General features: G+C 56.1%; 7 protein-coding genes across 7 annotated transcripts; 3 read left to right on the plus strand and 4 right to left on the minus strand.

Moving 5' to 3' along the window:
* Positions 1-251: 251 nt before the first annotated feature.
* On the minus strand, positions 252-3,025 carry BDP81DRAFT_492512 (cyclohexanone monooxygenase). Its single transcript, XM_060595332.1, has 8 exons — positions 2,262-3,025; positions 2,084-2,176; positions 1,822-1,968; positions 1,363-1,734; positions 1,250-1,282; positions 1,026-1,155; positions 778-928; positions 252-682 (listed from the first exon to the last, which is right to left on the minus strand). Exons 1-8 carry the CDS (start codon positions 2,665-2,667, stop codon positions 278-280), a joined length of 1,737 nt encoding a protein of 578 aa, XP_060443196.1. The 5' UTR covers positions 2,668-3,025; the 3' UTR covers positions 252-277.
* Positions 2,686-3,025, plus strand: BDP81DRAFT_431588 (uncharacterized protein). Its single transcript, XM_060590689.1, has one exon. It carries the CDS (start codon positions 2,705-2,707, stop codon positions 2,984-2,986), a length of 282 nt encoding a protein of 93 aa, XP_060443197.1. The 5' UTR covers positions 2,686-2,704; the 3' UTR covers positions 2,987-3,025.
* Positions 3,026-3,205: 180 nt separating this feature from the next.
* BDP81DRAFT_462423 (uncharacterized protein) lies at positions 3,206-5,748 on the plus strand (the record flags this gene model as incomplete). Its single annotated transcript, XM_060593896.1, has 5 exons — positions 3,206-3,242; positions 3,339-3,887; positions 4,078-4,267; positions 5,161-5,344; positions 5,416-5,748. 5 exons carry the CDS (start codon positions 3,206-3,208, stop codon positions 5,746-5,748), a joined length of 1,293 nt encoding a protein of 430 aa, XP_060443198.1.
* A 754-nt stretch (positions 5,749-6,502) lies between these two features.
* BDP81DRAFT_492528 (uncharacterized protein) lies at positions 6,503-8,282 on the minus strand (the record flags this gene model as incomplete). Its single annotated transcript, XM_060595333.1, has 9 exons — positions 6,503-6,866; positions 6,950-7,086; positions 7,162-7,218; positions 7,270-7,339; positions 7,419-7,434; positions 7,492-7,564; positions 7,635-7,808; positions 7,981-8,198; positions 8,248-8,282. The coding sequence occupies 9 exons, from the start codon at positions 8,280-8,282 to the stop codon at positions 6,804-6,806; spliced, it is 843 nt and encodes a 280-aa protein (XP_060443199.1). The 3' UTR covers positions 6,503-6,803.
* A 600-nt stretch (positions 8,283-8,882) lies between these two features.
* Positions 8,883-17,484, plus strand: BDP81DRAFT_482401 (polyketide synthase). The gene is made up of 8 exons (XM_060595005.1): positions 8,883-9,317; positions 9,368-10,141; positions 10,212-10,429; positions 10,588-10,711; positions 10,837-13,880; positions 14,009-15,672; positions 15,802-15,967; positions 16,073-17,484. The coding sequence occupies exons 1-8, from the start codon at positions 9,077-9,079 to the stop codon at positions 17,297-17,299; spliced, it is 7,458 nt and encodes a 2,485-aa protein (XP_060443200.1). The 5' UTR covers positions 8,883-9,076; the 3' UTR covers positions 17,300-17,484.
* Positions 17,485-19,602: 2,118 nt separating this feature from the next.
* Positions 19,603-21,037, minus strand: BDP81DRAFT_50100 (uncharacterized protein). The gene is made up of 2 exons (XM_060595525.1): positions 20,112-21,037; positions 19,603-20,051 (listed from the first exon to the last, which is right to left on the minus strand). The coding sequence occupies exons 1-2, from the start codon at positions 20,659-20,661 to the stop codon at positions 19,846-19,848; spliced, it is 756 nt and encodes a 251-aa protein (XP_060443201.1). The 5' UTR covers positions 20,662-21,037; the 3' UTR covers positions 19,603-19,845.
* BDP81DRAFT_50079 (FAD dependent oxidoreductase) lies at positions 21,038-23,516 on the minus strand. Its single transcript, XM_060595523.1, has 8 exons — positions 23,229-23,516; positions 23,130-23,174; positions 22,962-23,065; positions 22,340-22,898; positions 22,036-22,283; positions 21,767-21,982; positions 21,623-21,715; positions 21,038-21,560 (listed from the first exon to the last, which is right to left on the minus strand). Exons 1-8 carry the CDS (start codon positions 23,260-23,262, stop codon positions 21,414-21,416), a joined length of 1,446 nt encoding a protein of 481 aa, XP_060443202.1. The 5' UTR covers positions 23,263-23,516; the 3' UTR covers positions 21,038-21,413.
* Between the last annotated feature and the right edge of the window lie 728 nt (positions 23,517-24,244).

Consider the following 24,244-nt stretch of genomic DNA (forward strand, 5'->3'; position numbering starts at 1 on the left):
TAGCACAGTATGTTTCTATAAAACTATACCAACACGCTTCTTACTAGAATATAGTAGCAAATGCTCAACAAGAGGGCCTTTCAGCATGTCTCCATCTACAAGGACGTACGGACATCGGTTCCGTGTGTCAAGTATACACGGCACCGAGTTTGCCTGTATTGGAGCATGCATCCATATCACCGCCGGGAGCCTTTAGAGGATAAAGCAGTACGTGTTACGCGCTCTCGCTGGAAACGGACAGCTATGTGTATACGGAGCCATCGCCGATGCCGGCGTCTCACTCAATCAGGTAGGGCTCGTCCCCCGGCCTCACAAACGGGCTGAGGTCGACCGCCTCTCCTGCTTCCGCCTTCATCTCGAGCTCGGTCCGGCCCCAGCCCCCGAGGAAGGCCCACATGTCGGCCTCGCGGTACCGGATCTCGTAGTCCTCCCAGCGCGGCGCCCGCATCGTCTTCATCATGTGCAGCATGCTGCCGCACCACAGCATCACCTCGCCGTCCGGCCGCCCGCCGTTCTTGTACCACGACCGGCAGTCGTCCGCCCAGTGGCTGAACGCCCGGTGCCACGCCGCGCTGTGGGCCATGTACTCGTCCGTCGGCCCGGGCTTGGGGGCGACCGAGTGGAGGCGCTCCGCCGAGATCTTGAGGCAGGCCTGCATCGCGTAATCGACTTGTACTTCGTGCTGAAAAGGGGAAAAAAAATAAAATCGCATCAGCCCCCGCGTTGGTTTTCTCATTGACGACACGCGCACCGTCATGTGCGCTGGGGGAGACTTACAGACGCCAGCACGCAGCCGGAGCCCCAGTTCCCCGTGGGCCCGCCGATGTGGAAGAAGTTGGGGAAACCCGGCGTGGCCATGGTCAGATAAACGCGCGGTTTCTCGGCCCATGCTTCCCGCATCTTGACGTCCCCTCGACCCTTGACCGGGCTGCCTCATTGGAGGGCCCAGTTAGCTGATTCTCCTTTCTTTCCGGCGAAGGGGGGAGTAGGCCAAAGAAATAAACAAAACGAGGGCGGCAACGCACAAATGGGGCGTGTAGGCGACGTCGAAGCCGGTACAGCATACGATCATGTCAAACTCGAAGTCGCGTCCGTCGGCCGTGGTCAGGCCGGATTCGGTGAAGCGTGCGATATGATCACGGACTGTCGTGACGTCTGTTGCCGGCGGCGTTAGCTAGGAAACTGCCCCTCTGCGGAGGGCCTTGGTGGCCTGGATTGCCCCGGTGCAAGCGAGCGGAGGCGGACTTACTGTCCCGGACGAGCGCTTCAATGAAGCCTTCGGCTGGCTGTAGTGATGCAAGGCAGAACCTGTCAGCAGTCCGTACATCCTCGTTGGTAACGAAAGCCGGTGATTCGGGCTACTTGCCGTGTTGCGGCGACAGCCGGGCCCGAACTCGGGAACAAAGGCGTCCGCCAGCTCCCGGTGCTCGGGGCCGAAGCGCGCCCGGATGCCTTCCGCCATGGCTTCCATGGCCGCCTTGGACGCGACGCTGTCCCGCAGGAAGACGCCGAACCAGCGCTGCAGTTCCTGGTCCACCTTCTTTCTGTACTCGAGCAGTCCGGCGGAATCCTCCCGCAGCGCCCTTCTTTCTGCATCGGTATACAGATGCTTGCCCAGCGGCCCGGGGGCCTGGGCGTCCTCGGCCGCCACGCCCGGCACGGCTATGTCTTGCAGACCCAGGGACGGCGTGAGCCACTGGATCGAGCGGGCAAACAAAGTCAGCGACTTGGACCCTGAGAGGTGCTCCCGTTAGCGTGCTTCGCTCGCGCCGAGGAGCTCTCGCCACGTTCTCGTGGGCGTGTACGACGCCATGCGCTTACCGTTGGCGAGTTGCGGCGTGACTTGTACGCCGCTGGCCCCGGAGCCGATGACGGCTACGCGCTTGTCCTTCCAGTCGAATTCCGCATCCCAGTTGGACGAGTGGCAGATTTGTCCTTTGTAGGTCTCGAGTCCAGGGATATCCGGCACTGTGGTTCAATCGCGTCAGTCTTGCGGCCAGGGCTTTCCACGCCATCGGCACGCCGTCGACGCTCGGCATCGGCGGCGAGGACGCAAGGCAAGGGCGGACTGGACCATACTCACTTTTCCACTTGTTCAGGGGGCCGGAACCGTTGATGAGCACGTTGCAGCGATCGGTGAAAAGAGTGCCGTCCGCGCGCTTCAGCTCGACCACCCCTGCAGAGTCACGCGCGAGTGTCAGCAGTGTATCGATGGAGGGGGGTTAATGACATGACGGAGCCAGTTCAAGGCGCTCTCTCACATTCCCCGGCCGCGTCGTCCCATTCGGCGCCCAGCACGGTGGTCCCCAGCTGGATGAATCGTCGCAGGCCGTACTTGTCCGCGAAGGCTTCCATGTAGGCGAGAATCTCCGAGCTGGGCACGTAGAAGCCCGACCAGTCGGGGTTGGGCTCGAAGGAGAAGGTGTAGGAGTGCGCCGGCACGTCGCAGCCGCAGCCCGGATAGCGGTTCTCGTACCAGGTCCCGCCCACGCCGGCGTTCTTCTCGTAGCACACGAGCGAGAAGTTCCGCAGCGTCTTCTGCGCCTTGAAGGCGGCAAGAAGCCCGGCCGCTCCCGCGCCGACATGGATGATGCGGACCGGCGTCTGTTGCGAGTGATGCTGCTCCTTGAACCCCGCCACGTCGGGCTGGGCTTGTCGGATGGTCATTGTGCCTTCTGCTGGAAAAGCTTGGGTATGGGTTGTGATGCGTCTGTTGCCGATGGCTTGGGTGGTGTTCTGTTTGGTCGACGTCTGGGGCACTCGTGCGGAGGGGCCGAGCTTCTATTCCTTCATGACTGTGACAAGAAATACTTTATTCCTTCCTGCTCTTGACAGCCCTTTCCGTCCGGTGGGCGCGGAGAAAGCGACCTCCCCGTGGCCTGATCTCGGCGTTGATGCATACCAGCAGGTCCATGACACAGATGCATGTCTATTCCCGAGCCGCGATCGGGCTGCTGCTACTTCTCTGCAATCTGCACGTCAATAACGGCCGACACGACGTCCCTCGGAGATTCCAGAAGTACTAAATCGTCTCAATTGCGGCACTTGGACGCGAAATCGGCATCTCGGGTAGGTATCTTCATCTACTACGTGCATAAATACTTGCCTCTATCCCATGCTTGTCAGATGACCAAACAAGAACCCGGCAGCCTCACGACACTTACACACTTGGACGCCCTGTTTCGGACACTCGGCCGGATCCATCATGGAAATCACCGGTTACGCTCTTATCGTCGGTGGAGGTAAGCATGCCCGTTCAGCTTACTCGAGCTTTGCGAGCTCGGCCATCTGTTGCCGATCGGTCGCAGAAGGAGTGCGCGAGCTGACGACGGCTGTAGGGAGCGGGATAGGCCGAGCCTGTGTGGCGGCGTTTGCGAGCGAGGGGGCCTCGGGCATCGTGGTGGCCGATCTGGACCACGCCGCGGCCAGAGCCGTCGCCGACGAGGCCATGGCCGTAGCCAAGGACCCGCGCTTCCAGGTTCACTCGCGGCCGATCGACGTGAGAAGCGAAGCATCCGTCGAGCAGGTCATTCGGGACGTGGTCGGCCTCTTCGGGCGAGTGGACTACTGCGTGAACTGCGCGGGCATCGGGGTTGAGAAGGCCGCTGCTGTTGCCGAGGCCGACGTCGGCGAGTTCGCCCGCTTCCTCGAGGTCAACGTCAAGGGGACGTTCCTGGTGACGCGCGCGGCGTCGGCGGCGATGGCGGCGCAGGAGCCGCTGCCGCAGCTGCAGGGTCGTGGCCGGGGCAAAGAGGCGGTTGGAGGACGCTCCTCCTTCCGAGGCGCCATCGTCAACATGGCGTCGGCATCGTCTTACGTTTCCACTCCGGGCATGGTGCAATACACGACGTCCAAGCACGCCGTCCTGGGCTTGTCCAAGAACGCGGGTTCGTCTTGCCCCCCTCCTTTCCGATATCAAACTTCCCCGTATCTGGCTGGACGTTGGTGTCTCTGTCAGCCCTCCTCCGCCGCCCGTCAGCAAGCATGCAGGGCTGTCTCGGGTCTCGGTGACAGGGCTGCCCCCCCCCCCCCCTACTTGATACGGCATGCTGACCAGAGCTGTGGGGTTTTCTTTAGCACTGGATAATGCCGCCCATGGGATACGCGTCAACTGCATCTGCGCCTCCTGGGTACGGACGCCCATGGTGCAGAAAGCCATTGACAACGTGCCGGGCCTGGACAAGATGATCGAGGCGGCCGTCCCGATGGGTCGCATGGCGCTGGCCGACGAGATCGCCGACTCGGTCATCTTCCTGTGCAGCCCCCGGTCCAGCTTCATCACCGGCTGCGGTCTCATCGTCGACGGGGGCACTACGCTGACATCCAAAGTCTAGAGGAGGCTAGAGCTCAGTGGTGTAGCAGCATGTACAATACACTCCCTGAATGATTCTAACAGAAATACACCGAGTCGAATGGACCGCACATCTCTTGAACCACGGCCATGTGCATGCTGTTTCTCGTGTGATCATGTCGAGTTCGGGCATCTCAAGTTTGCGATCCTTGATGCACGACAACATACGCCTTGATACCCGTCTTGAAAGAGATCTGCTCTGATCGGCACGTAAGCTGTGCCTAGTCATCGCCTTGTTGGGGCCCTACACATCCTTTCCAACGAGGCAAGGTACCTAACTCGGGCTGCTGCAGTGCAGTGCTTGTAATCCCGGCAATCGCTGGCTGGCGATGCTAACGGAATCTGCAGCTGGCGAGGTCGCGGCCGGGCATTCGGCTCTGACTTCGGGCACGCGGAGTCTGCATCGTGGTGTCGACTCGCCGGCTGCAGACTCCGTTAGCATCGTCGAGCTTGTTGCACTATGCGCGCGTTCCTACGATGCATCGGCAACAATGGGGCCGTTAGCAAATGCCGATATCGTGACCGGGAAGCTCCTACTGCAATCAAACATGGTAAATGCTGTCATTAAAGTGCTGCGCAGTCTTAAGCTTGACTCTTCTTCCTCTCCATCTCACAGTGCTCGACTTAGCAGATAACCTTTGCTCTGTATTATCACACAGTCGACCGACACGTCACACACAAGCTGCCTCCAACATCAATTCAAGCATCATGGCTACTACATCACACGTGCCCCCGAGCAAAGACGAGGGCCCTCCTACTGGCGCAGAGGGCTTCATCACCGATGGCTTCCCCGCCCCGGGCCTCCCCAGGTCCAGTCGTCATATCACAGGCCACGATGCCGAGGGCAAGTCCGTTTTCCTCGTCACCGACTCCGGCTCCCACCACCGCGTCATGGGCCAGAACCAGGCCGTTGCCACCATCCTCTACTCGACCAAGGAGACGCCCATCGAGTGCAACGACAATGCGGACATGAAGTTTGCCCAAGACACCGAGGTATGCCGTCGACTGCAAGTCGTGATCAGAGCCATTGAGAACGTTCTAACACGGCACGAATCGCGTGATAGCCTCCGCTGCACTACCCCAGCGGGTCCGTCGTGCGCATGATCGACTTCGGCCCGGGTATAGAGTCGCCCTTACACCGGGCCATCTCGGTTGACTATGGCGTGGTCCTGGAGGGGGTTTTCCAGCTGACTCTGGACTCGGGCGAGTCGCGCATCATGCGGCAGGGCGATGTGTGCATCCAGCGAGCCACTTCCCACAAGTGGAAGAACATCACTGGCAACGGCACCTTGCCGGGTCGTATGCTCTGGGTCTTGCTGCCATGCAACGACATCTTGGTTGGCGGGGAGAAGGTAGAGGGCTTCCTGGGCCATCTTAAGAAGGAGTACGAGCGATGAAGTCGCCGTCGGAATGATTGTAGGTCGGCATCAATGGCCGTGTCCATAGGAAAATAAATATTGTCGAACCACCGCAACAGGGACTGTAAAATGAATTCTGTTGGATCCCTGGGCAGTAGGCAGAAAATATGGATATGGAAGGCGGTGGTACGTACCGTACGGGCCAACCCTTACGGTCTACCACTATATACCACATCTGGAGGAATCGTGGGCTTCGCCCAATTCCTCCTCCTTCCACCTTACGCGCAATAGACCAATACAGTACTATTGACCTCGTCACGACGGAAAGGTCTGCCCTGCTGACGTGTATACCAACAAATTCCATGAGCCGTGAAAGCTAAAGCTATTGAGTGGCTTTGTTCTGTGTCTAACAACCGCTCACTTCGAATCTGCTCAAATGCCTCGCACAGTTGGCATTATCTTCGCCACGTTTAACCACTACCTAACTCAGAGTATTTATCCCTCAGTGGCACTGCCGGCTCACGGTTACTTTCTCATCTCCACACGGAAGTTGCCACGTTCTTGATAAAATCATATAGAGTATGTGTAATTTCCTCTGCCAACGCTACCGATGTGCAAAGACGGTGCAAATTGGCATGTCAGCCCTGCCATCCATTTAGATCTTACATGGCTAGTTGCTGCAAACGCATATAATTGCTTATGTTCCTGACATATCGCTGACGATTCAGTAAAAGAAAAAATACAAAACGTGTTCGTGGGCTTTCGTACGTGCACGCAGGTACGGGGTAAATATGGGTGAGTCAAAGATTCATAATTCTGTGGCTGTCTTCTCTAACTGTAAACTTGGCTGTCGTACAAGCTATTTATACTGGTCTTATACGATGCAGTTAGTTTCAGATATTATTTCAGATAATCCCTTCTCGGTCCGAGGGTCCAAACACAAATCCCAGATCACTAATCCCTGGCTCATGGGATTGTCGTACGGTCGTCCCTGAGTGCTACTCCAACAAAACGTGTTTCTCCACGGAAGAAAATACCATCCTATAACTAGGTGTCCTTGACTACAGCCAACGGCCAGCAACCAACTTCCCAAACTAAAGCGATTTCCGTGCGGCCTGTAACTTTTTGAAATTGAACATGTTCCACATGAATCCGTCCTACGTTTTCGCGTCTTCTACGTTAGCGACCCGTTGAGCCCAGTGGCCACATGTGTGGGACGGAAGAGCCGGTAAACACATACCCAAACGTTCCGCCAAGCGAAAGAGTCGAGAAAACGCACAATCCGAGTCGTCTTGCCGTACCAAAACCAAGCCGGGGGTGCAGATCGCAGGCTTTGTTGGACGACCTTTGAGGCGTACTGGAAACGATCTGTCGTGTCTATGATCCGTGATGAGTGTGCAGTTCAAGGTTCGAAGCGGCAGCTGCTATCCGGATAAAGAGGTGTTTGCTCACCGGGAACTCTGTTAACATGGTCCTTGAACTCCTGAGCCAATGGTGAAAAGTAGGATCCTATTGTTTCGTTAGCTACTCAACCTCGCCGGAAGACTGGAAGTCACCGACCCTTTCTGAGCTCTCTTCCCACGCCTTGATCGCCCTTGAGTATGTTTGTTCCGATGTTACCAGAAATGATCTACAGTGAGAAGCCCCAGTCAGAACCGTACGACAGTGGTGGAGGGGGACGCAAAGAGTTGAAGTGCATGTCGTCTTACTATGACGACCTTGACACTGCAGCACCTCCCAGTCAGCCTGTATCTTCCTATGTTGCTCCCGGGTCTCACATACCCCAGCGGTTCCATTTCAACCCGTAGTGTATTCGACCAGTGATGAAGGGCGGCTTTCGTGGCGTTGTACGCGGCTGGAGACACAGGCGTCAGGGACGTACAATATAGCAGGCACAACGTCAGGATATTGAGCGGGGAACTTGCATCCATAGACGTAGGGCACGATGCCGCCGACTGACCCAATACTGACAATTGTGCCAGAAGATTGGATGAGCATGTCGTGGAAGTGGTGCACCATACGCATAGGCCCGAAGACGTTGACATCGAACATTTTGGCAACAGCGGCCACATCAGTGTCTATCGCCGTCATGGTATAGCCTGTAGGCGAGGTTAGCACGGTAGTAACACGCTTTCAATACATTCGATGCCTTACATATTCCGCTACGAAGTATGACAAGTCAGCTTTCTGTCCAATCCAACTGATAATAGTCATGAGCGCATGAAGAAGTCGGTATGACTAACGCATTGTTGACGAGGACGTCGAGGGAACCTCCTGTGAGCTCTAACATGTGATTCTTCAGCTCGCGAACCGAGTCTTCTTGCGTTACGTCGAGCGGGAACCACATGGTTCCCGCATCATCTAGATGTTGGCTGTCCTCGAACGGGAGCAATGTTGCGACGGGCCGGAGGCCCTGCCGTTTGTACTCTACCACGAGCGCCTCGCCTATTCCGCCTTTCCCACATCTACGCAGGCCAACCAACCTACGCCTTAGCTAAAAGCCTTGTACGAATTATCCATGAAAAGATACGCACGAACCCTGTGACCAACGCAAATCTTTCCTTGGTCGCCATTGTCTGCCTCGAGGCTTCTGTGTGATGAACTTGGATCGTAGCTTGTTGTCAACTGGGTCGAAAAAAGCTTTACGTGGGCTCTGGGCTGAGTGTCTGGGCTAGAACACGGATGGAATCGCGATCCAGTTGAACTGGTCTCCTTAGAGTGCATATGCGCTTTTGAGTCGCGTCGTGGGAGATTGGTACATCCGCTGCAGCGGCCGGGGTTGCTCCAGATATCCAACGAAACTCAAGCGCGCCGACGAAACATCAAACAGTCTCCAGCTGGTGTAAACATGTAAGAGGCCTTGAAGCTGACAGATTCTCATCATAGGCTAGGGTGGAACTCGAGTTCCCGTGTAAGCCCGGTGTTCCCCGCCTCGGGGATGCAGGAGAGCCCGAATGAAGCAACACCGATGCATGAGACCACATACCCGAAATGTGCGGCAAAGCCATCAGGCAGAACAGCATGCAAAGACATCGATACGCGATAGTCCCTGCGTCTCTGCATGACGATTTGTGCAGATCTGGTACCCAGCGGCATCAACTTCGGAAGGTGGAACGCGCAGCTGAGAGGCCTCGCGCTTCGGACCAAGGTCTCGGTGTGCTATCCCGTTTTCCCAAATAGAAGTGGTGTTTGCAGACATGAACATATCATCACTTATTACAAAGGCCTTGAGATACAATTCATTTAGAAACCGGCGAGCTGCACAAAAACCATGAAGTAGCCATTGCCGCTGTTTTCTACTCGCTAATTGTACAGCGATAATCACATCAGATCGCACCTTACCATCGACGTTAGACTTGCGAGAAATATGCAGGCCATGATGCAAGAAGATCGCTTATACCTTAATGGTGTCAAGCTGCCTGCCACTGACCCAACGGTCGTCAGTATAACGGAGCTGAAGGCTGCTGAAAGCAGTGGCGGATCACGAACCACGGAAGAAGCCTCTCCCGCAGTGAGCGTCGACGGCCGTTTCCACTCGTCCACCAACAATCGCTATCCTCAACCGGACTTCGAGTTGAAAGATGACCCTGCGTGCATCATTGGCATAGGTGCGGCTCTTGGTCCACGTTGTGCGGCTCAACCGTCTAACGTTTCACAGCATGCCGTCTCCCAGGAGGCATACGTTCCCCATCCGACCTATGGGAGCTTCTGAAGGCGAAGAAGACGACACAAGGCCGGGTCCCCCCCGAGCGCTTCAACATGGCCGGTTATTACCACGCAGACGGTAAGCGTGCGGGTGTCATGGACGCAGATGGAGGTTACTTCCTTGACGAAGACGTCCGGAAGTTCGACAACGAAGTGTTCGGGCTGAACAACCTCGAGGCGACATACATGGATCCTCAACAGAGGAAGCTGCTCGAAGTGACATACGAGTGTCTCGAAAACGCCGGTCTCTCAATGGAGGCGGTCATGGGGTCTGACACGGCCGTTTATGTCGGCAACTTCACCGTCGACTATCAGACCATGCAGACCAGGGACCCGGATTACCTCCACCGCTACAGCGCGACGGGATCCGGCACCGCCATCATGGCCAACCGTATCAGCCATGTTTTCGACCTTCGCGGGCCCAGCTTCACCCTAGACACCGCGTGCTCTTCGTCCATTTACGGCCTGCATAACGCTGTTATGGCACTGAGAAATGGCGACTGCGAGGCTGCAATCGTGGCCGGGGCCAATCTCATCACGTCCGTCGAACAGCACCTCGGCACGATGAAAGGCGGTGTGCTGTCGCCCACGTCTACATGCCATACCTTCGACGCCTCGGCAGATGGCTATGGCCGAGCCGAGGCGGTCAACGCCGTCTACATCAAACCGCTCTCGCGAGCTCTGCGGGATGGCGACCACATCCGCGCTGTGATCCGCGGCACCGCCAGTAAGTAGCCGCATCGCGACTCTGATGCCGTGGAAGACCGCAAGTACTGACCGTTGCTGCAACGCGGTAGTCAACGCCAATGGAAGGACAAACGGCATCACGCAACCCAGCGCCGCCATGCAGGCGGCCGTGATCCGCAAGGCGTACGCCAATGCAGGCCTTCGCATGGCCGATACCGACTACGTCGAGTGCCACGGTACCGGTACCGCAGTTGGAGATCCCATTGAAGTAGAGGGGATCGGAAAGTCCTTCGCCAGGGATGGCGACTCACCATTGATGATTGGTGCGGTATGTTCTGGCCGCAACACCCATTCTTCCCTTTGGCCCCCTGCCCCTTTCAGGAATGATATCGGAGATACTCAAGCCCATCATGCATTATTCCATGGGGTACCCTGAGATTAACGAGGTTACGAACGAGCCGCGCAATGCTGACGAGAAGGCGACAGGTCAAAACCAACATCGGCCACAGTGAGGCCGCCAGCGGTCTATCCGCTGTGATCAAGGCCGTCTTATCCTTTGAGAAAGAGATGATTCCCCCCACCTACGGAGTCACCAAATTGAATCCCAAACGTGAGTCGGCCTCATATGTCCCGGTTCGACCTTCTATGCTCTATCGCCCCCTTCCCTCCTACGAATAAACAAGCCCTCCCTATGCCGCAAGCTTCAGACGCTGACTTACATGTCCGGACTCAAAGTCAACCTGGATGTGTTTAATCTCCAGGTGGTCAACGAAATGTCGGCATGGCCTCGATCCCTGCGAAGAGCTAGCATCAACTCCTTCGGCTACGGCGGCGCGAACGCCCACGTGATTATGGAAGCGCCAGAGAGCTACTTGTCAGGCCTCGATGGGACCATGCCGGAACCAAGAACGCTGTCATCCGCTTCCGACTCCGAGTCCAACGCGTCTGCGTATTTGGGCCGTCCTTTCGTGCTTCCCATCTCCGCAAACTCTCAGTGGTCTTTGGACCAGCGAATTCAACAGATCACGCAATATGTCAAGAACCACGCCACCGCTACGCTGCCGGCGTTGGCCAACACCTTGGCAAAGCACCGCTCTCACCAGAAGTATCGGGCTTCTATGATTGTTAGCAAGACACATGACGAAGAACTCGTCACCGACGTCTTCAGCCCTGACGAGAGGCCGGCGGCATCCCCACCGCCTTTTGCATTCGTCTTTACGGGGCAGGGAGCACAGTACGCGGGGATGGGCCGTGAGCTTCTTCTGAACAACGCCTCTTTCCGCGCCTCGATCCAGGGACTTGACCGCATACTCCAAGACCTCCCGGAACAGGATCAAGACGGCCGGGGCTCCAGGCCAGCCTGGACCCTCGAACAAACGTTGCTGGATCCGCCGGAGACGAGCATGATCAACGACGTGACCCGCAGTCAGCCCATCTGTACAGCCGTGCAGGTTGCACTGATAGACCTTTTGGCGGACTGGAATGTCTTCCCCGAAGCCGTTGTCGGCCACTCGTCGGGCGAGATTGCAGCCGCCTATGCCGCGGGCCAGCTTTCGGCAGCTCAAGCCATCAAAGTCGCCTACCTTCGGGGACAAGCTGTCGGCAGACTGCAAAGCCGGGGCGGCATGCTCGCGACTGACTTGGCGGCAGAGGAAGCGGCTGACCTGATTGCCAGGACGGAAGGGCTGCCAGGCCGTGTCTGCGTCGCGTGTATCAACGCACCGGAGAGCGTGACGCTGAGTGGCGAACTCGATGCCATCAATTTGCTGGCCAAGATCCTGCAGGAGCGCGGGAAGTTCGTCCGAGTCCTGAAGACCGGCGGAAGGGCGTATCATTCTCACATGATGAAGGAGGTGGGTGCGTTGTACGAAGACATGCTTGCGCCGGTGTTTGCAAGCGACCCGAGCGACGCCGAGAACGCCGGGCCCTCTCATCGAGCAACCATGTACTCGTCGGTAGGCGCCAGTGCCGAGAACCTGGCCGTCCTGAATCACACTGGGCACCGAAGCTCTGCCAACTACTGGCGCCAAAATCTCGAGACCGCAGTCCAGTTCTGTGCGGCTCTGACCAACCTCACAGCCAGCGCCAAGAAGCTTCATATCATCGAGGTCGGGCCTCACGCTGCCCTCAAAGGCCCCATCGAGCAGACGCGCAAGAAGTCCGGACACGACTTCCGTCTCTCGCCCACCCTGCTACGCGGCGAAGACGCGGAGGCGTGTATCAAGAAACTGGCCGGCCAACTGTTCGTGCGAGGTATCCCGCTGGAATGGTCCGCTGTCAACGACCACCGCGAACAGGGCACCATCGTTCCGCTGTACGACTTGCCGCCCTACCCATGGGACTACACCGGCTCCCTTCTCTGGAGCGAGCCGCGCCCAAGTGTCGAGCAACGCAACCGCCAGCACATGCGCCATGAGCTCCTCGGAGCCCGCCAACTTGCCGGCAACGGCATTGACTACGCCTGGAGGAACCTGCTCCGATTATCCGAGGTGCCTTGGGTACGGGACCACAAGCTCGAGTCGCAGATAGTCTTCCCGGCTACCGGATACCTGGGCATCGTCATGGAGGCTCTGTGCCAAGTCCGTGGTGTACCCATTGCCGAGCTGCGTTCCGGCTTCGAGTTCAGAACCGTCAATATCGGTGCAGCGATGGTCGTCCCGGAACAGGAAAGTGATGCTGAAATCCACACCGCGCTCTCGGCTCGCAAGATCTCGACGGCTTCAGCTTCGAGCAAGTGGTTCGACTTCTCCGTCTCGTCGTGGGATTCTGGCGTATCTACGGTACACTGCTCCGGTAGCGTGCGGGTTCTGGATGACGAAGACGGAGTGTCATCCCGGAGTGGCCTCGTCTCGGTCCAGGACATGGGTGGGTACGAGACCTGGGGCTCGATGAGCCGGTGGTATGCCAGACTGGCCGAGGCCGGGCTCTGCTTCGGGCCAGACTTCCAGTCCATTACGGCCATGACCACAGACGGGGCCAGGACCCGGCCTGACGCCATCGCGACCACCAGACTCTTCCAGCGGACCGGCCAGCACAACGCGACGAAGTATCCGTTGCACCCTCTCGTCATCGACGCCTGTCTTCAGGCCGGAATCTTCGGGGGCACGGCCGGGGACCTCAACAGCCTGCGCGCATACCTGCCCGTGTTCATCAAGTCGTGCCGTGTCCGGGTACCGGGGACCCTTCGTGAGCACGACCCCGAAAACGCGGCGATCCATACCCGCACTCGCACAACAGGCTTCGGCACGAAGCAGATTGATTGTACGCTTATTCAAAGCAGCAGCGGAAACGCCCTTGTTGATATGGAAGGCGTGAAGCTCTCTCTGTACAGCAACGGCCCGGTTGCCCCGGTTGCCGACAATGATGGCGCGGCCATTGGCAATGCGCCTGCTGACGCGAGCTCCATGAAGCGAGAACCATGCCTGAGCGTGCGCTGGAAGCCCGATATTGTCCGTCTCCAGTCAGGAAACACGGCCGAGATTAAGCAGTATCTTGAACAGGTCATCGAAGGGTTCCCTGCCGACTTGAATGACCATGCTAGCATGGCTTACATCGTCGCGATGATCGACTTGGCCAGCTTCAAAAACCCCAAGATGAGCGTGCTGGAGCTCGGCGGCGCTGATGGAGATTGTCAAGTCAAGCGCTGGCTCAAGGCATTGGAAGCCGACACGACGTTTCCCCGCTGTGCGTCCTGGATTGGAGGTGAGCTGGATGCTGAGGGCAAGCTCCAAGCGACTACGACCGAGTCCAGTTCCTTTGACACAGTGGTCATTCCCGGGGTAAGTTACTTTGCCATTGGATCGTCATTCATGTGACTTGTCCGCCAACTCCTCGAGCATCCCCTTCCCTCCCCCCGTCTTCTCCGTCTGAGCACAGTAGTGAATAGAGCTGACCACACAATATCTAGCTCGACGCCTCATCGCATTATATAAAGCTTGCTGCATCAATCGTCAATCTGATGAATTCGAACGGTGGCGTGGTCATCATGCGCAAGGTCGCAGGCGCTTCAGAGGTTCTGCAGCGCGCTGGTCTCTCTGTCATCGACGTCGGCCGGGGTGTGCTTGTTGGTCTGCGTCCTCTATCGCTCTCCTCGCTGGCCAAGCGCAACGCAGTCATTCTTGTGCGCCCTGGCGATCCAGATTCTTCAGGCCATTTGGGTCATGCGCTTGCGAAGCACCTGAAGACCCAACATCCGGTGTTCGGTGACGTCCGGGTTACCACGCTCGACGACATCGAGGAATCAGGCGCGGCGCCGTCCCCGTCGGACGTCTACATTTCTTTGCTTGAGCTGAGGGCAGAGTTTCTTGCCACCATGAGCTCGAAAAACATGGACCAGCTGCGCTGTGTGACCGACGTCGCAACTGATCTGATCTGGCTGACGGGGGCCGGCATGTTGGGCGCCAGCCCAGACCCAAACCTGACTCTCTCTTCGGGGTTGTCTCGAGCACTCATGCTTGAACAGCCGTCTTTGCGATATACGGTGCTTGATGTGGGATCTTCCGCTTCTGCCAATGCAGACGAGGCCTCGCTCGATGCCTTGTGCGCCAATCTAGCCGCCGCGTTGGTGCCTGCCGATGACATGGACGACAAGGAGTTCTGTCAGAGCAACGGTGTCCTACACATCAGTCGATTCGTGGCCGACAGGGCCAGCAACAGCCTCTTCCGACGACGCGTGGACCCGAACGAGCCTCTGGAGCGTGTAGCACTCGGTGAAGTTGGCCTGGCGCGCCTGGCCATCGGAAGCGTCGGGCAGATGGACACGCTCCATTTCGCACAGGAAGCCACGTTGCCCGGCGGTGCTTCAACGCCTCCGGGCCTCGTCGACATTCGCACATCCGCCGTCAGCCTCAACGCCAAGGACATCTACACGGTCAGCGGGCGCGTCGAAACACGCACCGGTACGGCCGCCATCGAGTTCTCGGGCGTTGTCGTCTCGGTCGGCGAGGGCGTGACGCATCTCGCACCCGGCGACCACGCCGTCGTCCTGGCGCCGAACCGCTTTGCCACGGTCGAGCGCGTGCCGAGCTGGGCGGCGCATAAGATGCTGCCGTCTGAAGACTTTTGCGTGATGCCGACCTTGCCCGTGGCGTTCGGTACGGCCCTGTACGCCCTCCACGACCGAGCCCACATACGGCCGGGGGAGTCGATTCTCGTGCACAGCGGCGCGGGGGCTTTCGGGATGGCCACCATCATGCTGGCGCAGCGTATCGGAGCTGTCGTGTACGCGACCGTTGGGTCTCCGGCCAAGAAGGAGCACCTTGTACGCAAGCTCGGTCTCCCGGCCGAGAACATCTTTAGCTCGAGGGATGCCTCCTTTGTTCGGGGCATCCACACAGCGACCGGGGGCCGGGGCGTTGACATCGTTATTAACTCGCTCGTTGGGGATCTCATGCATGACAGCTGGGACTGCATAGCAGACTTTGGCCGTTTCGTCGAGGTCGGCAAGCGTGAGCTTGTCGACGCCGGCAAGCTCGACATGCACGTCTTCACGCGTAACTGCTCTTTCACCGCCTTCGATCTTACCGAACTGTTCTTCCACAAAGACCAGTTCTACCGCGATATCTGGATCAAGTAAGTGGCTTCTTCGGCTTCCTCTCCATGCTGTTCGGACTCCTCCCCTTGTTCCCTCCCCAGTAATGGACGGCCCACAGCAGTTCCCTCCAAGTGTGCTTCGCGAACTATCAGGCTGACCATTCCCAGTAAAACAAAGGAGGCGCTCGAGCTGTATCGCATAGGAGCAATCAGGCCGGTCCCGATCACCACATATGACGTTTCGAAGCTATCGCAAGCATACCGCTTCTTTTCCGGGAAAGATCGCATCGGCAAAGTCGTGGTATCCATGCAGGACTCAAGCAGCCTTATTCCGGTACGCCTCACCATACGATGCCCCCCCACCAGGTCTCCGGGCCCCCTGTTCTACTCGCATGGGTTGGCAGGCCACGTAGAGAAACGCAACGCTAACAGTCAGCAGGTCATGCCTACATTGTATCAGACAACCCTTGATCCCGAGAAGGTCTACCTGCTCGTCGGATGCTTGGGCGGCCTCGGCCGCAGTCTGAGCCGATGGATGATGTCGCGAGGTGCTCGCCACTTCGTCTTCCTCGGCCGCTCTGGCAGCGACAGGCCCGAGGCCCGGAGCCTCGTGGATCGGCTCCTCGGAGCCGGTGCATCTGTAGAGGTGGTGCGCGGCGATGTGTCCAACCAAGAAGACGTCGATGCCTCCGTCGACGCCTGCTCTGGCCGCCTCATCGGCGGCGTGGTCCAAGCCGCCATGGGCCTGAGCGAGGCTCTCTTCTCCAGCATGACGCACAAGGCGTGGCACACGGGGATCCAGCCGAAGTGGGCGGGTTCGTGGAACCTGGACCGCTCCTTGGCACGCGACGGCCGCGACGCGCACCTGGACTTCTTCCTGCTCACGTCCTCGGTGAGCGGCAGCGTGGGCACCGCAACCGAGAGCAACTACTGCGCCGCCAACGGCTTCCTGGACGCCTTCGCCCGGGGCCGCCGCAGATCCGGCAAGCCCGCGGTCGCGGTCGGCCTCGGCATGATCTCCGAAGTGGGCTACCTGCACGAGAACCCCGAGATCGAAGCCCTCCTCCTCCGTAAGGGCATCCAACCGCTCAATGAGAATGAGTTCCTACAGGTCGTCGATTTCGCCCTGGCGCCCGGCGCCACCGCGCCGCACATCCTGACCGGACTGGAGCCCTTCGGGCTTCGTGAGCTCATCAGAAAGGGCTTCGACGTGGAGAACGGAACGACGCAGGATCCGCGCTGCGGTTTCCTCGCCGCCGCCCTCTTCGCCGACCAGGAGGCGAGCAAGGACGCCTCCTCCTCCGCCGTCGCCGTCAGCTTGACTGCCGCCCCGGCGTGGCTCAAGGCCCTGCCTGCGGGTGCTGCGGCCAACGCCTTGGCCGCCGAGGCGGACGCCCCTACTCTCTCCGACGCCGTGTTGCGGTTGGCGCGCAAGCGCTTCTCCAACCTGATCCTGCTGCCCATCGAGAAGATCGACGACGACAAGGCCCTCCCCCAGTTCGGCCTGGACAGTATGATTGCGGCCGAGTACCGCACCTGGTTCTGGACGACTTTCAAGGTCGACGTGCCGTTCTTGGATATCATGAGCCCCAAGAAGTCACTGACGGCGCTGGCGAGCTTCGTCGAGGACAGCATGACCGCTGCTTTGGCCAACGAGAGTGCGTGATGCGCTGTTGGAAGGTCACGGAACCGGGGGCGCCTGCACGTGAGGTTTATTGTTAACTTACGATGGCGTGCCAGGATGTGCTTTTGTGGAATGTTTGACTGGCGAGGGCAACTTTGACGAAAACATTGTAGAGATTCAATGGCTACAGAAGTGATTGTGGGATTGTGCGGATTGGAGAGGTGACCTTTGTTTTGGTACTTACCTATTATTGAGATTGATCTGGGCTAGACTCAGGGTAAGACGGGTATGTAATGTTATCCTCAACTTCCCTTCTACACGTCGCCCCGCTAGCACCCACTATTAGTGCTGCGCTGGGCCCTACCCCACAACACTAACAACCAAGTCGCAACCTCTTTACACGAGCAACCTGCCCGCAATGGCCTCATAGCCAGCCGCGGGCACCCCGCGGGCCCATAACGGCCATCTATCCTCTATACATAGTCTCCTATAGACTCCTCTACCCCTACCTCTCTACTCCCACGACCCCGCGGTATAACGCCTCCCCCTATCCGGCCTTTAGGAAGATAGTTATAGACGGCTACCACCGCCCTGTAATAGGCCCGAGAGGGTCGGGCCCTCCGAGACGAGGCCCTAGACCTTCTCGCGCAAGGGCTAGATACCCTTATTGGTATAGCCCCAGCCCGGCTAAGGGTAATAGCCCAGGGCCTAATTAATTCTTTTACCCGCTTTGCAGCTGCAGAATTTTCGGGGCCTACCCCCGGTCCCGGACAAACGTACGCCTAGGCCGCCGCTAACTCCGGCCCTACTCCGGGCCCGCCCCCCAGGCCAAACCCCATACCGGGCCGACAGCCCACCCAGAGTATTAGACGTCTTAATCCTGTACAGTAGCAGAAACAGGCCCCTGACCTTCGCTTTCTAGTCCGGCTCCTAGAAGAATATATCCTTACTGTTACGGGCTACGCTCACGATATATGGGTCCGGGCTACGCCGGACCGACCCTGCTTTCCCCACAATCGCGCACACTTAATCAACGGTCGAACAGCGTTATTCCCTCTTTCTACCTTAGCTTAGATTCTCAATCAGAAGTCACCCCTACGTTGAGCAAACCCGGGCTGCACTCTCAACACTTACGTCTAGGACCCTTGCACCTCACACAGTTAAGATAGTAGTAATAAAGGAACTCAGCCTATAGCCGCAGGATCTTATAGAGGTCCGGCATATTATAACTAGATTCTCCCTTGGGCCCCGGAATCAGGAGATCTAAGCCCTGCTTCTATAGAGGGCCCCAGAGATCAGAAGCTATCTTATAGCTAAGAAGGTCGAGGTGCCTACTAAGTGGCACCAGTATATTATCCCATTCTATCCGCTCTACTTTATAGGCCTTAATAGTAGTAGGATTGGCGTGGGGACAGAAATTAAGGAGGAGGTCCTCTTACGGACGAAACAGAGGCTCCTATCCTGGCGACTAACCCGAGCTAGCCCTAATCTAGCCATAGCTATACAAAGCATAATTGTTGCCCTCCCTTAAGAGGCTAAGGAGGGCTTCCGTCTCTTTGGCAACCCCTAGATAGATACAATAGCCTAGATCCAAACGCCTACGCTCTCTTATACCTACCCAGGACTTAATCGTTGTAGCAGGCGATATAAGTACATCGAGCAGCGATAGTATAGATAAAGACGAGGCTGAAGGCCTAAGTCCCCCTTGCCAGCTAACCGCCCTTCTAACCGCCCTATCCTGCCGCTTCTAGGCAGGAGGTTAGCCCAGAAGCCTGATTATAACGTTAATAATACCTATATCCACCTGGACCTCGACTCAGAGGTATAGGCCAAGTAGGGCCTCCCTACGGGTACTACGCGTAGCCTAGTGTAACGTGGGAAAGATACCCCCAGCATACACGGCTCTACTAGAGCTCTGCTGGGCAGATCAGGTTCATGTAGTGGTTGTCCAGGAACCCTGGATAGGTTATATCGACAGGATTCAAATCAATATACACCCAGGCTTTATGTCATACGTCCCAGTGGACTACTGGAATAGTACGGAGACTAGGCCTCGGGTCATGACCTATATACGGATGGGGATAAGGCTGAAGGTTCAGTAACAGAGACCTATCCAGACAAGGGATATTCTATGGCTTAGAGTAGACAGACAGACGATCGTCAACGTCTATAGGCCATAGAGAGGCCCTAACAACGACATAACGGCTATACTACTAAGGTATAGTGCCGGAGAGAGCCCTTATAGCTAGGGACTTTAATGCCCGCTACCTATCCTGGGAACTAGGGTCTACTAGCCAGAACGGTGGGAACGAACTTGCCGCCTAGGTAGATAACTATGACCTCTACTTTATAGGGGAGGCAGGGGCTCCTACCTATAACCGCGGGTATACTCTCGACCTAGCCTCCTTAAACATTGTCAGAGCCCTCGCGGATGGGGGCTAGTTAGAGGTAGTAAGGAGTCCAAGCAACAAAGGAGCAGCTCAGATATATATACAGCGCAGGGAGTACACGTCGAGGGAGGAGCAGATTTCAGTAATTCATCATTCTACCCCTAACTGTAGTTGGCCTTTGAGAGCTTCCACCCTGCGTCAACACCCCCAACTTGACAAAAGGCCACCGACAAGAGCTTGACTATCGTCCAGAAGAATGAGCTTGTAGGCGACCATGGTAAGCAAAACGTTGGCCAGGCTTCCTGAAGCCCACCATAGAAGTTGTACCCAGGGGCTTTTCTTGGGAGGGAAAAATGCTTGGTGAAGGATTGTGGTACTCGGAACGATCTGGGACTCGGTCTGAAGTTGTTGGGAAGGTCAGCAAAGAAGCCATACGATGCTTACAAATTGAGAAAGGCCAACATACCATGCCAAGGATAAATCGGAGAGCCATAAGCTGCCCTCCTGTCTTCGCAAGTGGGTGCATGCCGAGCAAGAAAGCCCAGAGTAACAGAGAGCCGACGATGAATTGCTTTTGACCGGTGCGCTGGGACAAGCAGGCACCGGGCCAGAGAGCAATGAGTAGCCGGTGTATAAGACTACAAAGAGATCATTGTACTGCTTTTTCGTCATCTCGACATCCTTGAAGATGCCCATAGTACTGGCTTGCGACAAAGTTGACTTATCCAGATGGATGAGGAAGGCAATCCACCATGTCTGTCCTAGGAGAAACCAAAAGTTCTTTTGCACAAGCCTCTTCTCAGATCCTGGTGCTAGAGGCCCAGCTGTGTCTTTGTTGAGGTTGTAGAAAACCGTTGTATCGTCGACTTCGCCTTTGGTGACGGCATGTTGGTGTTCTGCGTGTGTTCCTGGAGACCTCGCTTCTCCCTGAATGATTGGCCTGTGCCCGGTTTTTGAACGAGAGTAAGAACCACCATCAAAAATCCTTTTCTCATGATCTGTTTCGCTTGACATCTTGAGGGCTTCGATATGGTACCCCCAAGTCAAAGAATGTTTTGAATAGAGTGGTCTAGGGAGAGTCAAACTCGATTTCCATGACTTTGGGGAAATAACTGAATTCTAGACGGTTTAATTCGTGTTTTGCAGGTCATCGTATCTGCAGAGAATGGACCGCAGAGGTGGCCAGAAACAAGGATTGGAATCGTCCCCGACCGGCTGAAAGGCACTCGGTGAAATCCGAGTGAGGTTTTTCTCATAGCCAGTCAGGTGAAAAAACAAGCAGCAAATGAAATCAATTTCCGTGAGCAGCTATGGTGATGCATGGGAAGGGGGCATGGGGGTGAAAACGAGGACATCAAGGTTGCTCACTGCCTCTGCGGCCCGCGCAGATCTCCATGCAACCAGCAAGTTCATCCATCGGAAGACGTAAGCTATCATTCTTTTAGGTCATAATTCCGATCTGAGACTCTGGACTCTCGGACAACAAGCATTCTTGGCGACCGGCCCGAAGTGGTGTCGTCTTTGATAGGTTGAAATTATGAGTTTCGTGTTGACGGGATGTCACTACCGTGCTCAGAAAGGGTCGAGGGATGCGGCTTAATTCCTCGCTTCGTGGAGCATGTTCCACACAGCTCAAGAGTATGTACGAATACGGCATGCGACCTGAAGACCGAAGAATCCGAGAATGTATGTTGACCGTGATCAATTTGGGAGGTGGACTTGCGAGACCAAGCACAATGTCATTGATTCGCATGCCCTTCAAGTGACTAAGCCTCCTTTGATCCTCCAATGTTTCTCGGTCCGTCAGGCCCCTCCTCTAGGCCGTTGCCCCTGTGAGTTTTGTCTCTCCAGCACCAGTGCTGCCTCATGAATGAGGAACTTTGGTCCCCATGTATTAAAATGTCGGCTGCATGCTGTGTAGATATTGTCAGTCGGTCCACTTTACGCCAAGAAAAGCGAAGCTTTTGCTACCCACCTCGCCAAGAACGGGAAGAAACTTGGCCCCATGTCCACTGCCCCCGGTTGCAACGAAGACAGATCCTTCAGAATAAGTAGGAACATGGTCAATCTATAGAGGTCAGCAAGTGAACAAATTTGATCCAGTGTAGAGTTTACTCACGACAAATGAGTTGTCCAGTGAGTCGGTATACCAGCATAGCTTAGTCGAATTGAAGTCCTTATCGGCGAACTCCGGAAGGAAGATGGAGACGAACTTTCGGATGGCCTCTCTTGCAGGGTCTGGGACTATGCCACAGTTAGCAGGCGGGAGAGGGACACTCCATTGGCCGTCCTGAGTGAAGCCCGCCTCCGAGGGCGCATGTTGGAAGTTGGTGAACTAGGGGGTCTCTTTTTAGCCTGATTCGCGCGAAAGAGGCGACGAACAAGTACCTTGATGCCTCGGAATCCGATCTTGATGAGACCATCGGCAGTCCGAGGAAAGACATAAACACTGCCTGTGTCTTTGCCGCTCGGGTTGCGCGGGGCACTCCTCCAGGTAATGACTGGGAAGCGTTCAGGGGAGTACTTGTTCCACAGATTCGCGTCGTTCTTGTCCACCTTGAAGGTGACTACGCTTCCTGCAGAAGACTCGAGGTGGTAAGATAAATCGGGCAACAGCTGCGTTGAGAAGGATCCGGCTTTTGATCATTAGTGGCGCAACCTCGGAGGTCATTGCAGAAAAGAGTATGTATACCGGCAATGGCCACGACGTCCGCTTTGTGAACGATTCCGTCTTTGGTTTTGATCCCGACTGCCTTCTTGAGGTGTGATGGCGACTGATTGTCCTCAACAATACTGTCAAAGGCACCCTTCTCGGGGCCAAAGTGAAACTCAACGCCCTGTCGGAGGGCCAACTTGTAAAAATAAGCGCAGGCTTCACTACATTTCGTGAACCCGGCAGTTGAGTCCAAAACGGCTTCGTAAGTTTGAGCAGGTGATGCCTGTGGGATTTCGAAATCCAGAAGCTTCCCCTCCCATCCACGCTCAGCCGCTCGACCTCGATCAGTCTGAACGCTTTTGACGAATTGAGTATCTCTGAGGCCGTCTCGTTCAAAGTTGCTCAGTGTCTCATGCTCAAGTGGATCGAGTTCAGCGGTGGGCTGAACTCGGAGCATGCCGCACCCGCTGAAAAGATCTGATCGATCGAGCTCATCATTCTCTTGGTGTCTTTTCTCGTTGATCATCTCCCATGCAGCGCGACTTTCGAACGCGAGACGTTGGTAATGGAGCTTACTTCCATAAGAAGCTCGAAACTAGAGATGACAATTTGAGTACAACTTGACTTGTGCTCTCGATCTTATCTCTAGCGAACTTACGATCTTGTTGTGATCTACCGACGCAGCCTGCGTATTTCCATTCAAGTCGGGCTCGTAGTGCGTCTCGTCATAACGGTATCTGTCGAAGACAACCACGCGGTGCTCTGAGAAATGACTGGAGTATTAGTTTGAGTACCATATCTAGGTATGGTAGTCCATTGCGCTTACCACGTTTGCTTAGAGCAACGGCTAAAGAGAGGCCAAAAATGCCAGCTGATGGAAATCAATCGTTTGTTTGCGAAATACTATTGTAATCGCTGCACGTACCGCCCACGATAGCGACCGATCTTGGTTCAGACATAATGCTTTACTTCTCACTCGTTTGCTTTTCTTGTCAACTCAGATGATGTGGAACGTCGTGACGCTGTGAGAGGCGGGGAGTAATTGTTGAAGTGCGGAAGTGGAATTGGGCGGGTATGCTCGGACCAGAACGAGCAATCTGGACCCATAATAATCTGGGTGAGACCAACCAATGAAAATGCAGGAATCCAGGTGCCTCAGATAAGGGATACTCCTGGCTGCATCTGGAAAGGAGAGAACACAACATAGACAACAATATGATCACGATTATCCACGACAACTGTAGCCGCTGCGAGCCTACGGGGCAGGTCCTGGTCTTGGTTATGCATGTTGGGTCGAAATAATCCGATTCTTGATGGCGTGCCAGCTCCAACCGACTATCTCCGCACCTTGATAGGCATGGATCAGCGATCTCGGAAGTATTAAAGCGTATTACTGTCGTGGATTATCGTGATCATTTTTTTGTCTATGTTCTGTTCTCTCCTTTCCAGATGCAGCCAGGAGTATCCCTTATCTGAGGCACCTGGATTCCTGCATTTTCATTGGTTGGTCTCACCCAGATTATTATGGGTCCAGATTGCTCGTTCTGGTCCGAGCATACCCGCCCAATTCCACTTCCGCACTTCAACAACTGAATGTCCTCTGCCTCAGCTACAGTAAGACTTGCTCCTTGTCTGAGACGTGTTTTCTTAGCCCTCCTGCGTCGGCTAAGTAGGTTATTTTCCTCCCGGAGGATCTGGACCTCCGACCTTAATAAGGCAATCTGGTGCATAAATCCCCGCGCTCCCTTTGATAAATACTCTACAGCTTCAGTAATTGAAGTTGGGGAGCTATTTTGATGGCGGGAGATCCTCCTTTTGATAAGTTCGGACTGAGAAGAGGCCTCTGTTGGGTTATTTGGCGTCTGAGAAGTCCACGCGGGGGGTGTTGGAGTGTGTAACTTGACATTAAGCTTCGAAAGTATACTTTCGGTACTTAAAAGA

Source organism: Colletotrichum phormii (genome assembly GCF_030913505.1).
Source record: "Colletotrichum phormii strain CBS 102054 chromosome Unknown BDP81scaffold_14, whole genome shotgun sequence".
Lineage (NCBI taxonomy): Eukaryota > Fungi > Ascomycota > Sordariomycetes > Glomerellales > Glomerellaceae > Colletotrichum > Colletotrichum phormii.

What these genes read in the sequence shown, in the direction of transcription:
- BDP81DRAFT_50100 (XM_060595525.1), bottom strand. Translation starts at nt 20,661, where the DNA reads ATGTCAAGCGAAACAGATCATGAGAAAAGGATTTTTGATGGTGGTTCT. An exon ending in CGATTTATCCTTGGCATGGT is followed by an intron (nt 20,052 to 20,111) that starts ATGTTGGCCTTT and finishes CTTCCCAACAAC; the next exon opens with TTCAGACCGAGTCCCAGATC.
- BDP81DRAFT_431588 (XM_060590689.1), top strand. Translation starts at nt 2,705, where the DNA reads ATGCGTCTGTTGCCGATGGCTTGGGTGGTGTTCTGTTTGGTCGACGTC.
- BDP81DRAFT_50079 (XM_060595523.1), bottom strand. Translation starts at nt 23,262, where the DNA reads ATGTCTGAACCAAGATCGGTCGCTATCGTGGGCG. An exon ending in GGACGTCGTGGCCATTGCCG is followed by an intron (nt 22,284 to 22,339) that starts GTATACATACTC and finishes AATGATCAAAAG; the next exon opens with CCGGATCCTTCTCAACGCAG. An exon ending in CACTGGACAACTCATTTGTC is followed by an intron (nt 21,716 to 21,766) that starts GTGAGTAAACTC and finishes TGACCTCTATAG; the next exon opens with ATTGACCATGTTCCTACTTA.
- BDP81DRAFT_492512 (XM_060595332.1), bottom strand. Translation starts at nt 2,667, where the DNA reads ATGACCATCCGACAAGCCCAGCCCGACGTGGCGGGGTTCAAGGAGCAG. An exon ending in CTGTCGCCGCAACACGGCAA is followed by an intron (nt 1,283 to 1,362) that starts GTAGCCCGAATC and finishes CACTACAGCCAG; the next exon opens with CCGAAGGCTTCATTGAAGCG. An exon ending in TGAAGCGCTCGTCCGGGACA is followed by an intron (nt 1,156 to 1,249) that starts GTAAGTCCGCCT and finishes CGCCGGCAACAG; the next exon opens with ACGTCACGACAGTCCGTGAT.
- BDP81DRAFT_482401 (XM_060595005.1), top strand. Translation starts at nt 9,077, where the DNA reads ATGCAGGCCATGATGCAAGAAGATCGCTTATACCTTAATGGTGTCAAG. An exon ending in TGCGTGCATCATTGGCATAG is followed by an intron (nt 9,318 to 9,367) that starts GTGCGGCTCTTG and finishes AACGTTTCACAG; the next exon opens with CATGCCGTCTCCCAGGAGGC. An exon ending in CACCATTGATGATTGGTGCG is followed by an intron (nt 10,430 to 10,587) that starts GTATGTTCTGGC and finishes AGAAGGCGACAG; the next exon opens with GTCAAAACCAACATCGGCCA.